Here is a 14,263-nt window from a genome sequence, read left to right as displayed (position 1 = left end):
CTGCACTTTAAGAATTATTCCACTTTAAAAAGACAATTTTTCTTGCCCTCTAATGCTGGAGGTATCCCTTAACAAAAATAAGACTTCTACAAATAAAAGACCGAATTTGCAGCACTGATCGCACTGTACTGTAGCACAATGGGCCTAATTCATACCTGACCGCTAGGGTGCATTTTTTGCATCCCTGCGATCAGCTAGTCGCCGCCTACAGGGGGAGGGGGAAATCGCTGTGTAGGGGTGCGATCGCATTTGAAGAGAGCTGCACATACAAAAGTTTGTACAGTCTCTGCACAGCCCAGGGCTTACTCAGCCGCTGCTATGATCGGGGCCGAAGCCAACGTCAGAAACCCTCTTTCCAAACGCCTGGATCCTCCTGCGTTTTTCCGGACACTCCTCTAAAACGGTCCGTTGCCACCCACAAACGGCCTCTTGTCAGTCACCTTGCGATTGCCCGTGTGATCGCTTTGTTCACACATCCTGTCGCTGCCCGGCACTCCCCATCGCTGCGGACCAACGTGCCTGCGCATCGCGGTGCATACGCATGCGCAGTTCAGACCCAGTCGTCCACTGTGCGAAAACGCACAGCAGCGATCAGGTCTGAATTAGGCTCAATGGGGGTCATTCAGAGTTGATCGCTCGCTAACAACTTTTTGCAGCCCTGTGATCAAGTCAAAACTCTGCACAACTGCGCATGCGTATGCACTGCAATGTACAGGCGCGTTGTACGGGTACAAAGAGGATTAGTGCTGGGAGATGGATTTAACGAAGAATCTATTCGCACAGCCGATCGCAAGGTGAATGACAGAAAGAGGGCGTTTATGGGTGTTAACTGACCGTTTTCTGGGAGTGTTTGGGAAAACGCAGGCGTGTCCAAGCGTTTGCATGGCGGGTGTCTGATGTCAATTCTGGGACCAAAAAGAGCTACTCAGAAACGGCAAAAAACTTTTTTGTGCCGCTCGGCTGCACATGCGTTCGCACACTTGCAAAGCAAAAATACACTCCCCCTGTGGGCGGCAACTATCTGATCGCAGAACAACAAAAAGTTGCTAGTGAGCGATCAACTCAGAATGACCCCCAGTGTACGGTTCACTGGCAGTTATATTATTCCTCTGCTGATCTAATAACACATGAAAGTCCCAGCAGTATATTTTTTGTACTGAAACTCCCTAGTGAAGGGCTAAATTAGCAAACTGATATGACAGGAGGTGGGCCTAGCGTTTAGCTCCCTTGCGGGAACTCTGCATATCCACTCATCCATTCAGGAAGATCCAATTCCATTAATGCCCCCCCCCACCCCCTCTCCCCCCTAAGTACAGAGGAAGCAGAGCCAAGGCTTAGGACCCGCACTGCTCCGGTAACTGTATATATGTAGATACAGGTTGAGTATCCCATATCCAAATATTCCAAAATACGAAATATTCTGAAATACAGAATTTTTTGAGCGAGCGTGAGATAGTGAAACCTTTGTTTTCTTATAGCTCAATGTACACAAACTTTGTTTAATACACAAAGTTATTAAAAACATTGTATTAAATGATCTTCAGGTTGTGTACATAAGGTGTATATGAAACAAATAAATTGTGTGAATGTACACACACATTGTTTTATGCACAAAGTTATTAAAAATATTGGCTAAAATTACCTTCAGGCTGGGTGTATAAGGTGTATATGAAACATAAATGCATTCTGTGCTTACACTTAGGTCCCATCACCATGATATCTCATTATGAAATGCAATTAATCCAAAATACGGAAAAATCCGATATCCAAAATACTTCTGGTCCCAAGCATTTTGCATAAGGGATACTCAACCTGTACTTGGAAAATGTATATCAAAGGTTCCAAGTAGACCGTAATTGTAACACTGCGCTGATATTCCACTATCGCCTAAATACAATGTGAAAACACCATTTACTAAACTTTTTATAATATAACTCTATGCAGTATGTTATCAAGATAAATATTTGCATAATTACACAAAGCGATTGATGAAAAAGTATGCTCATTTTATTCAGAGCACAGGTCCCACAAAACGTAGGGTTCTCCTGTACCTGTGTGGCTTATACAGATTTCCCTGTAGATTGCAGCACCTTCTGTAAGTAAATACATAGAACGGTCATATTGTCTACATAGCCCCATAAACTCCTCCGCTGTAATGTACCTTGCCCAACAGCAGCATGAATTTTTTCCATGTCGGCCTTAATTTTCGATCTTCCAGGAGTGCTTAGCAGTTTTTCCCATACCAATGTCACTTCTTTAAGACAGGGAGTGATCTCTTCATAGTCCAGCTTCAGGCGCTTATTCAGCAAATCATTTTCTGAAGCTTTGTTAATAAAAAAGAAATAAATAAATAAAGAATTAGAAGAAGGAGAATGAGAAGATTATAATAAAAACATTGACCGTAAATGACAAGGCATTAAGTCCTTTAAATTCCTGACCTATAAGGAAACATTCAATAAAAGGGAGAAGTATGAAAAAAAGAAAATGTAGAAAACAAAACAGAGCAATGCTGCAGGATTTCCTTATTTTTTTCTACTAGAAGACAGGACAAGAAGGGTCTTAATATCTTTTTATTAGAGATGAGCGGGTTCGGTTTTACTCGGATTTACTAGAATTTTCTTATTGGCTATCGGACGTCACGTGTTTTGGTTAGCCAATAAGAAAAATCAAGAAAATAAGAAATGGCGATAATTCTGGCGTAAAGAACAGAGTAAATCCGAACTCGCTCATCTCTACTTTTTATTAGGAAGCTTTTCAGTTTTTGGCAATAAACAAAAGTGACAAGATTTAGGATGCATTGGGAACTATTGCGGAAGCTGAACTTCCAACACTCCAATTTACTTAGACTGTGCATATCCTACATAACATTGCGCATACCACATAAAGATCATATATCGCGCACATAAACCTAATGCCACTCCCGCCAACTACAAATCCTCCTGATGTACAGAACGTGGATCGCTAGGTTGCTGCACAGAAGAGGTAAAGTACACAGGGAACATGTCATCTGTAATGTAATGTACGAGGCCAGGCAAACATACAACTACAAGTTACAGATCACATTGTTGGTAACCAGCAAATGCATACCAGGTAGATAGCTGGCACATATTAGAGAGGCCTCTTTTGTGCTTTTATCAGCTAACAATCTGGCCCTCGCACTATATTCTGTTTCCTCCTTGGCCTGGATTCATTCTTTTATTACACATTTGAGTCCATGTAAACAAGATTGATTTATAGGATGAAGGGAGAACATTAAAACTTCTGACTTTTCCCAATAGCCCCCACTAAAGGAGGTTTTGCTACTGTGCAGGAAGACCGATAGCATAGGATTATCATCTGACATTCTAGAGAGACAACTAAACGTTGGTAGCAGTTCTGTTAAACCGGTAGAGGCATTCAGTTTCACATGGATTATAGTTATCCTCTATGTGCTGCATTACAGGATTTAATTCACAGGCACTGGTGTTATAACTGCTCATCTTTATTTAGTGTGGAAAGAGCAGGGTGCATGCATAGTACACATAAAGGTTAAGAGGTCCGCTTTTTCCTAAACCTGGATATATAATATGTACATACTTGTTGCATGATTCTCCAAGGTCACCATGTGTGTACACTGGGCCCTACTATGTTCCCTATGGTCACCGTTAGCAGTTCCACCAGTAGACTGGTGTCATGTGGACTGTTAGCGCAGACAGCATTCCTCTCATCCGATTTCCTCCGTCATTGCTCCCCCATATTTTGCAGGAAGTGACATCAGAAGGAGTTTCCTGCTTTCCAAATATCTGGGTACTCATGTCCCATTGTGAAAACAAGTAGGACCTTATTGTCTTCTACAAAGCTCTACCAGACATCCCACCTCAGGCCTACTGTCCACATGAGGAACGAGAGGAGGCAGCGCCAGCCACTCAGACAACCAGGTAGCAATCCTTCCAGGAGTAGTTATAAAACCCCTTCCCAAACAAGGTCACACCACTGTGGGAATCTGACCAGTCAGAACAAACTCCCCCCCCCCCCCCCCCACTCCTTTCAAGTCTGCAGAGGTTACAGGTTATGTCTCCTGTTTGCAGTTTTCCACCCAATGACTGACCTTGCAATTTTTGGTTTTCCTTTTCCATCCTGAGAAGCAGAATCTGCTGTATGATGGCTTTCTTCCAAAGCTCCCTGAGCTCCCCTGGAGTCCGGTGCCTGACCGCTATCACTGAACCAATTGGACCATCCTCTCGAACAGGCAGTAGTGGGGACCTGGGAGGAACGTCACCCAGTTCTGTACGCTCTGTGGGAACAAGATAACCGTACTCTAAATGGGATGCAGTTATGCTGCCCACAGTCAAAATGCTAAAAGCATAATGTCGACGGGAGAATGCAGACGCGGTACTAATGTTAAATCATATTGTATGTGTCGGCATTATAACGTTTACTATCATGTTTAAAGTTATAATGACAACACTAAAGTTAACATGCTCTAAATAACATTAGTACTGGGTCTGCATTGTCTCGTCGACATCACGCTGTCAACAGCATTAAGTGTCGACAAATCGTAAGTATCAAGTCTACATATATTGCGATTAATGCTGCAGTATTAAAACTAAAATACTTGCTTACTAAACTATTAAAGATAGAAATGAACAACCGCGCCTGATTCATTTCTATTGTGTATACCCCCTAGAGGTTTGGGTTTACCTCTCTCATAACCTTGCTGCCATAACAGATATCCAGACAGGCAGGGCGCTAGATACGAACTTCACTAAAATATTAAAGAGACCATGTAATTTGCACATTAAAACGAACAATTTCTACTTATTTCTCCTTGACTGCAATAAGTAAGCCATCGTTTGGGTAGATATGAAAGAACCAACGAACGGAAGTGTGAACAACTTCCATCTTTCTGCCAGGAGAAACTTTCTAGGACTTTCATCAAACTGTAGGATGCAAGCCAGCAAGAAATACAAGAGGGTATGACGCAGTTATACAAGGGATTCTTACAGGAGTTTTATGTGCAATAATAACTGTAAATAAGCAATTAGGATTCACTCAGTCCCTACTATTGATGTTAGCTGGCGGGGAGGGCAGGTTAGAGCGGCAAAACTGGCAATTACTGGTAAGGAATCAACTGCACGTGACCGAGCTACTGACAATAGCTTGTGTAGTTTATAGCAAAGTACAAACAGAAAGCAAACAAGGCGCCAACAATTACTTTCTGCATTTAGTAAAACACACAAAGATAAAAAGGTCTACGGACAAACATTGTAGACCCGTCACCTACACAACCACACCTCACAAATGTTTTTATAAGCAAAATGGTGACACAAATAAATCCCCTCATATGATTTGTCCAAACCGTGCCCAGTTTTACCCAAACTACAGTTATTATTGAGATGCATCCCCCCTTGTTGGGTCCACTAATTGGGACAGTCCTACCAAAAGAGGGACTGCTGGAAGGTAAAACCAATGGAGGTAGGCTGACATTATTGGGGGAGCGGGTCCAGTATGCACAATGGAGGCAGACATTTTGCAGGCTGCCCCAATTTCCAGCCTACAGTCTCTTGAATATTCTTCAGCAGACAAAATGGCGGCTGTCACTGTATGTAGGGGGACAGGTGTACTGTAAGTTAACATCTAAGACCTGCATGTTAGAATTATATATATTTTAATAGTAATAATTTGGTGCTGACATAGGCACTGTATCAGCAGGAAATCCAAGCTAACTAGTGACAAGGATGGACAGGTGAATAAATGTGCTTTGTTTAGCTAACAAACAAAACTATTACTCAATGTGAGAAACACAACACTTGTTAATATTTAACAACAGTGCTACACACTATGGACAAGCATGCAACATGCTTCAGAGGTCAAACTACACAATAAACACGATTATAGCCGTCTGACTTCAGCCTTGTCTACAGCTGAAGAAAGTGCAAACAGGCTGAGCACACACACAACGGGTGAGAACCGTGAACATTATATAAACAGAGGCGCGGCCGCCTCATTGCTTTTATAGGACCTGTTCAGTTATCTTAACTACACAGTGATCTTTGTTAAGTCATGAACAGCTGCTTGGAGAGATGTCCCTCTGCCAGCAACCATTGGTCCTTTCTACAGTGAATACTGCCCATTATATGGTGTAATCAATAAAAACAAAACAGAATATAATAAGACAGCACTGACAGCGTGCTTTGAGTAAAGTTAGACTTGCACAGTTACTGGAGAATAGATATATCTGGCTGTTATACACATTGTCAGAGGCACTGAATGATGGTTGTGCCAGCTTTATCATAAATCGGACCTGTTTATTGACAATATAACATAACATATCAATCTCTATATCTCTCTCTCTTTATATATATATATATATATATATATATATATACACACACACACACACACACACACACGTACTGTATATAGGGATTCAAAAGTCGCAGTACACTGTCAAAGTCAGAAAATATCATGCTGCACGTTGCCATATATTCACCTCATGCTCTCGCCCGCTGCACATGCACTTTCTCTGGCGTGCGTGCACATATTCGCAGTTGCGTGACGGCGCCCCTACGGGCGTGCGCTTGAACGCATGGTATGTGCATTTACGGTAGAGTTTGTGTGCGTCTAGCGAGCGACACAATCGCTACTTAATAAATCCATATAGCAGGTTTAATAGATAATGTTCCCCTTAATAGTAACAGTAAGTTTGGTTAGTGTAGTTGGTCCCTGGACAAGGGAATTCCTCTTTTTGTTGTACGAAGGGCCAGACAGGGTTTGAGCAGATGTGTTTGGTACCTAACCGAAGAGTATTTTAATAGCAACAATCCGGTGTTGGTTAGGTAAAGATTAATCGCTCCTGCATATAGTTATGGCCATTAGTAGTTTCTGGACATTTCTTATATTGCAGTTCATTACACATGCGGCGGGAATCCGGCGATTCCCTCCCACCTGAGCTGTTTGTAATAGTCACAGCCCACCTGTTCAAACTAACCTATGACCTTTTGTTATGATGCGAGGAGACATTCCTGTGTCCAATGAACAATGAGATTATAGGTCCCTTTGTAGTATACTGTATGCAGTGTATATAAGATCAGCCAGCCTGGACAGCTCACTCTCTCATTCCACAAACGGTTTTCATATTGACTAACTTGGAGCTGGTACCAGGAATAGCGCAGCGATCGTTCCCAGTGTGTGTGTAAGTAATTCTCTGTAAATCAACTTGTTCTCTGTTTGTATTGGCCATTCTCTCTCTCTCTGTTATAGTATAAGATTGTGACGCTATTGTATATTCCTGTCTAGATATTCTGTTAGAATTATATGTTAGCTTGTAGTGTATGACTTGTAAACTGTTTACCCCTTTTCGATATAACTAAAAGCTTGTTAGTAAAGGTGTTGGAACCTTAGCACGGTATCGTGTGTTCATTACATTGCAGAGGGTAATAGGAGCGTCTCGATCGCTCAAACAGCTTTAGGATTAACAAGGTTAAGCAGCGTTATATCGCTGCAGTATTTCAGTACAAGGTTTACAGCATAAGAGTATCCTGTGTGTTACATTCAAGGTTTACTAATTGTCATCCTGTGAGCGTCTGCGCCGTTCGTGATCTCCTCGTGGTCTCGAGCGTCCGCTACGCTGGTAGCGTAGCATTACGGTAGTCGCCCGCCTATAGCGTGCTCGACACCACGCATTAAGCTGTGAGCGAGCGTGCCACATGTGCGTCTCGATCACGGCCGAGCGTATGCTACGCTAAGCGCGTACCCTTCCGGTACCCCATACGCCAATTGCGTACAGAGTCTCTTACCCATATAGTGAAGGTTATAAGGTAATCAAAATCAGCATTATCAATTGGCGGCTCGTCCGTCCTCCACATATCCGCACTAGCGAACACAGACTTTATCTGTCAGCAAGGGCGGGAAGGCAGTATCCCTTCGTATCGGGATACAGTAGTGCTGGCTAGATAAGCGTCTGTTTCGCTACGTTGAAGGAGTGCTGGTGGAATCCGGAACCGGAGGTAAGAACAATACGCTATTGTCTTTTTAAAACGGTTTTATTTCTGTTTTGCGTATGCACGCACGCATACATCTGCATTTCTTTTCATTTGTGTATTTTCACATCAAACTCCTGGTTGCCATTTCATAATTGATAACGTGCTGAGAAAGATTTGTTGCTATTGGTAGTTAAAAGTAATATTAATACGTTAAGGAGTAATTTGTAAAACACGCGCACGGCTTGCCTAAGATACAAGGAAGTTCGGTGTGGTGTTCGGTAGATGATTACAGTTAAAGATCATCTACATTGATATAAACGTGTTAATTGTATTTCTGTGGACATATCTGGCTGGCGTACACGTGTCTCTAACAAAAGGGTGAGACTAGCGTACGCGACGCAAGGGCCGACGCACGGAGCGTATATTACGCAACGGAGCGTCTGGGTACGCCCACATAATACAAATCACACGATAGTATTATTTTAAATAGGCAAAAAGGAGGCAACGCGATAATAGCGCAAGTCAATTTCAGTGTCCAAAATTTTAAGCTAAAAGATCCTTCTCTAATTTGCGACTCATCTGGACTAGATTGTGTTACTGAATGAAAGGGATTTCTGCGCAGAAACAAAAGTAAAGTGTACATGAGGTGAAAGTGTGTGTATACATATATAAGTATTCTCTTTTTGATTGGAACGTAGAAGTCGAGTTCTCGTGAGGACATTCAGAGTAAAAGTCTACTGTAGACACAGACCAGGAGGTCACGGACCAGGAGGTCCAGAGAGACAGACCAGGAGGTCTAGGTACAGCAGACTAGGAAGTCCGCTATAGTTAGAGAAAAGAGGCACAACCCAGGGGGTTGGTGCAGTACCCATATAGGCCATTAAGCTCCGGCTGAAGGAATTCGCAGCAGGAATTTTAGATTCCACTGGTCGTTCCGCACATAAGATTAGTTGCTTATGTGCGGTACGATTGTACCGCACGTAATTGTGTGCATTAGTTAGTAACTTGACCCAGTACCGTTTGCGTACGCTAGAGGGGTCATAAACGCTATTTGTACATTCTAACGTGATTTGTGAAATTTTTTTATTTTAAAGGGAGGTTCGCTGGTCACTCTGGAATTCTCTAACAACCGATACTTGCTGGGGACGGGTAACCTACTCCCACACGCCCCAGAAATAAAGGTTTATAGGGGCCCTAGGTTGGGTACAGCAGCTCTGAGTCAGTGATTGCAGTATTGGCCAACGTGGGCGAGAGTTTGTGAAGGTACTCGATAAAGTTTCACCGTCGGCCTACCGGACATCTTGGTTTTTGTAAGGGTTCGCTGAAGACCCTGATTTGAAGGTCAGAGGTAGTGAAAGCAACACCTGCAAGGATGGGGGCCAGTTGTTCAGGTTGGGGGCGATCAACCATGGTTCCGGTTGATGTCGTAAACCGGCCAATAGAGTCGGCAAGGATAACGTGTGATACAGACCGGGAAATCCGAAATGGATCACACACAAAGGTATTGTGCAATGAATGGGAAAGAATGACTGTGCATGACAGGGAAAAGTTCCCACGGGTAGGCAGTTTTAGTCCCGAGGTGTTACAAAATCTAAGAAGGATATGTCTCATTAAATCTGCAAAGAGACGGATCAAACAATGATTATTTACAGTTATGGCAACAGGAGGGTGAAATACAGAGAGGATTGGCTCAAGCGGGTGGATCTAACCCTATCAGAAAACTGATAGCCACCGCGCCACCACCACCATACATAACAAGAGAGAAGGTGGTTACAGAGAATGGCACACTGGTGTTTGATAAACATGCACTTAGCAACTGTATTATAGACGATAAGAATAATTGTAATAAATGTAACAATGATAATTGTAATACTGTTAAATGTACAACTATTAACCCATGCAAGTCGCACCCCATGTTAAACTTCCCTCAGGATTACCAGCAAGAAAGTGAGCCCAGCACGATGTCGGCACCTTTTCCAGCAGCCATCACACAAGACATCCAGGTGGACGCGACCAATTCGGTAAAGGCAATAATCAAACCCCCTAACGGAGGGTCAGGTGAGGTCGTGTCCACAGGTACGTACGGTGTTATATATCACGCACAAACAAATGTACTTCATATTGTAGAACCAACACAAGATGATGTAATTGAATTTAACCCTGTCAGGGTGATCACAGTCCCCAATGGGAAGACTGACGCTCAGGGAATCATTCCCGTCAAGGACAGTGCAATGCGCCGTCCCTGGTCTCGGACAGAATTAAGGTCAATTATGTCTGAATTTCCTGATCCTAGGAAAGATCTAGTTGCATGTCAAAGATTTATTAAAGAACTAGGAAACTCCACAGAACCCACCAACAAAGATTGGCGGACAGTGCTGAGGGCATGTTTGCCCTCCAGCGTTGACCCTGCGAAATTTATTGCTGATTGTAAATTAGACACAGAAGTACCTCAAACGGAGGAACACAATCAGGAATGTATTAAGCAGATCAACCGACAGTTAGCAGTATATTTCCCAGCCGTTGTCGAGAGGAACGAAATCTTCTCCATAAGACAAAACGAAGGGGAAAGTACTTCTAATTATTTCCATCGGGCATTGCAGGACATGACTAGGTATACCGGTATAGCAAACATCAAAACAAATGTGAAGCATAGAGAAGTAGCGGTTAAGGTATTAATGAATGGTTTAAAGGAAGTGTTGAGAACAAGGGTACAGACCACCAACCCAAACTGGAGAAATATCTCGGTGGCTGCATTAAGAAAGTCCGCTGTTGGGCATGAGCAAAACATCAGCAAGCACAGGGAAACACAGAGACGTAAGGAGCCTCAGATCCCTGTGGGTAAGTCCAAGGTGATAAGGTGTTATAATTGCCAGAAGGAAGGTCATTATGCAAGAGATTGTAGATCAAGAAATTTACAGAAGGTATATCAACCCCCTAGACAACAACAACATAACCATGGTATCCAAGGAATCAGGGAAGTACAGGGAAAGCGGTTGATGGTGATGAGCATCCAAGCGTTTGAGGAGGCATCAAATCAACCAAGACCTCAGGTCACTGGCACTTGGAGGAAGCCCAGGGTTTGTTATCTTTGTAAAAGAGAAGGGCATTATGCCAGCAACTGTAACAGCCCACATAAAGTCAGACCCCCTAGACAAGAACACAAACAAGAGTCATGACACACAAAAAAAAAAAAAAAAATTGTAATCAGGGATCACATAGGAAGAAGTTTGGGCCGCACCCATAAGAGGCAGTCAGGAGAGGTGATCATTAGGACTGATAGTAAGCCTGAGGTTACAGTTAATGAAATTGGGAGGTCAGTTCCTTGTAGACACAGGAACGGCCGGGTAAAACGTTGTAATTTATCTGTAAATGTTTCTTTTTCCCCATCTCTGATGTTCATCGGCAGAACTCAAATATCACATAGCTATTTGGTCCTTGCAGAAGTCTACCAAACCCCAGTGTGACCCACCGACATCGGAGTGTCCTGGCCAGGCGCAAAACGGTGGGGAGTGGAAATACTGGTGGGGAGGGGACTTCGCAAGGACACCAGTGGAAGTGTTGGTGTGACAGCCTGATGGTGAACGGAATATCTGACAATGTTTTTTTTTGTTGTTTAATGCAAAATGTGATGAATTGTTCTCTCTCTCGTTTGTTTTTCTCTCTTCTCTTCTTTCTCATGTTTTAAAGATGGTATGTCACACATCAGTTAGACAAATGGTAATGCAAGATTTTTGCTCCTTACAGAGAGATCGCTGATTTGGAAGGAATATTGTATCACCGGAGTGTTCGTTTGGAAGACTGAGAGACAGCACCTTTGAGATGACAGCAGAGCAAGAAAAACAACAAGACTAGAGGACATAAGACATCGTAACATTTTTCTTTCCCCTCAAAGTATTTTTTTGTACCCCCATTACAAATTTCTCTTTCTCCTCCTGTAAGATGGACTCGCCCCAAGAGACTGCAGTCCGTGTTTTCCTGTTGACCATGATGTTGACCAGAGCAGTCTGTTTCGGTGAGAGTACCAGTGAGGTCGAGAAAGGATCCAGAATGGGTTTCTGATGACTGAGACGGAGGTGTAAATTTCCAATAGCAACACAATCACCAAGCAAAGGCGAGTACCAGAAAACGATCTAGCAGCCATGTTATTTGTAGACATTGTGAAGGATTGTTAGCTAAAGAGAACTGCATCTGTAGGCATTGTGACAGTATAGTTGAGGATGGGTGCATCAAGAAATGTCAGTCCAGTTTTAATATCCACATGGACCGGCATCCATTGAGTGACTATCACTCTTTAGTGGGTAAAGTGCTAAATCAGACAGATTGTTGGGTATGCTCTCAAGTACCTCAAGGCCATAGCAAATCAGGACTAGTACCATTCCCATTAACTGTAGGAGAGGTACTTGAGCTAAGTGGTGGGAGGCCGGTGGACAAGAGGTTTAATATCTCTAGTCCTCCTAGTTTGAAGCTCCACCAATATCATGTGGATAGGTCTTTAGTATGCTTTAACATTTCCAATCCCCGAAAGCCGGGAAATTGGGAAGTGTCATGGAGTAATCAAACCATGACCTTTTCATACAGCCCCGACAGAATGCCCATAGACACAGAACTTATACGCCAGATAGCCAACCATAGGAAATTCTTTCGGTATAGGTACACCTTAGGAAGTAGGATCATGCGAGTTGGAGAAGTATCACCAGGATACTGTGCACAGATTGTACAAACTGATACGTGTACTAAACAGATGGGAGAATTAGGGTTAGGAGATTTTACATGGAAAATTTGTAATATGGTAATGTCATACTCCGTCCCATATGTCCTCCCCGATGATGCATATTTCATATGCGGGAGGAAGGCGTATAAGTGGCTTGCCCCAAACTCAGAGGGATTGTGTTATATTGAAAAAGTACTGCCTGAAGTAATGACTGCATCCCATAACAAAATGAAAGATATTCACCGCAGTGCACAAGCTCCTTATACTCACACTCATTACGAGCACATCGTTAAACGGCACCTGATAGAGAGAACAGAGCATCCGGCCTCTGACCTGATCCATGAATCCACCGGGATTCAATTCCTAATCGCGTTAGATATCACTCGTACCGCCAGAGGAGTGTTAAACTATAGATATATATCTGCGCTTGCAAATTTATTAGACAATATCACCGAAATGTATGACGACACATTCAGGTATACTGGAAGAGAGTTACAAGCCTACAAAACAGAACTGGTTCAGCATAGGATGGTTCTCAATTACCTCACGGCAGTAACAGGCGGGTATTGTGTTACCCTAGCGACTCAGTATGGAATAAAGTGCTGCACGTACATTACAAACAGCACTGAGGACCCGGTCGAGGTCATAGACCAAAAGATGGATGACATTTTGCAATTAAAATGGGAGTTCCGAAGGAGACATAATCTCACTCTCGCCGCTGTGGGCAATGAGCTGACCGGTTGGGTGTCATGGTTGAACCCACGAAATTGGTGTTCGGGCTTAGGAGAATGGGCCCAAGGTATTATCATGGATGTAGGGAAGTTTCTCTTGTGTATATTGGGAGTCGTCATATTTATTGGCCTGATATTTAGATGCGTTCGGATTTTAACAAAGTGTAAACGTAGTACCCGAGTGATGAGTCTAAGGAGTGAAGACACTGTAATTACAACGACTAATTTGATGTATGACCCAACGATAGAGACAATGTTGTGATGAAAATGTAATTCCACGGTCCGTTTCTTTCACCCGCTTCTCCTTTGTTTTCCTCCAAGGTACAAAGACATCCGCTTGGAAGAAGAATTTGACAACCTTTTACACAGACCACTGATGGACAATGCCATAGACCCCCAATATCCCTAGTGACTAACTTTTACGATAGCCCAATACTTCAAAGATTGTAAGTCTATGGACATTGAGAAAGCTTTTTGCACACCATTTATAGCAAAAGCATCGGGAGACTACAGTCAACATGTACATCGAGACAAGACACAAGACAAGACCTCAATCGGCAAATGTATATTAAACTCACATAGTTTATGACTGCATTTACCATAATTGCTTCTTATCTTCATTTCTACAACCTTCAGGTAATAACACACACATAGTCAATAGGGAACATAGGCACAGATATCAGCACTCACATATCCCCCCACTCATGTATCATCAACTAAAATGTGCTCCCCCATTTTGTTACAACCAAAAGCCGAAAAGAGCTCGGTAAAGTTTGACAGCCCATCCACAGACCCTTGATACTGGATAAGAAGGAATTCAAATGTATACTTCGCAATACCTCGAAGCTTGATTTAAA

The 14,263-nt window shown here is 42.9% G+C and overlaps 1 protein-coding gene across 7 annotated transcripts in view; it reads right to left on the bottom strand.

Annotated features, from left to right (window-relative positions):
• TBC1D1 (TBC1 domain family member 1) overlaps positions 1-14,263 on the bottom strand; it is a 349,707-nt gene that overhangs the window by 24,973 nt on the left and 310,471 nt on the right. For all 7 annotated transcript variants that reach the window (XM_063922416.1, XM_063922425.1, XM_063922450.1 and 4 more), the window contains 2 exons: positions 4,088-4,273; positions 2,162-2,323 (listed from right to left, as the gene is read on the bottom strand). In XM_063922416.1, the coding sequence (XP_063778486.1) occupies positions 2,162-2,323; positions 4,088-4,273 (348 nt within the window). The remainder of the gene's footprint in view (positions 1-2,161; positions 2,324-4,087; positions 4,274-14,263) is intronic.

Source organism: Pseudophryne corroboree, chromosome 1, assembly GCF_028390025.1.
Source record: "Pseudophryne corroboree isolate aPseCor3 chromosome 1, aPseCor3.hap2, whole genome shotgun sequence".
NCBI lineage: Eukaryota > Metazoa > Chordata > Amphibia > Anura > Myobatrachidae > Pseudophryne > Pseudophryne corroboree.
This window is presented reverse-complemented; position numbering and strand designations above follow the sequence as displayed.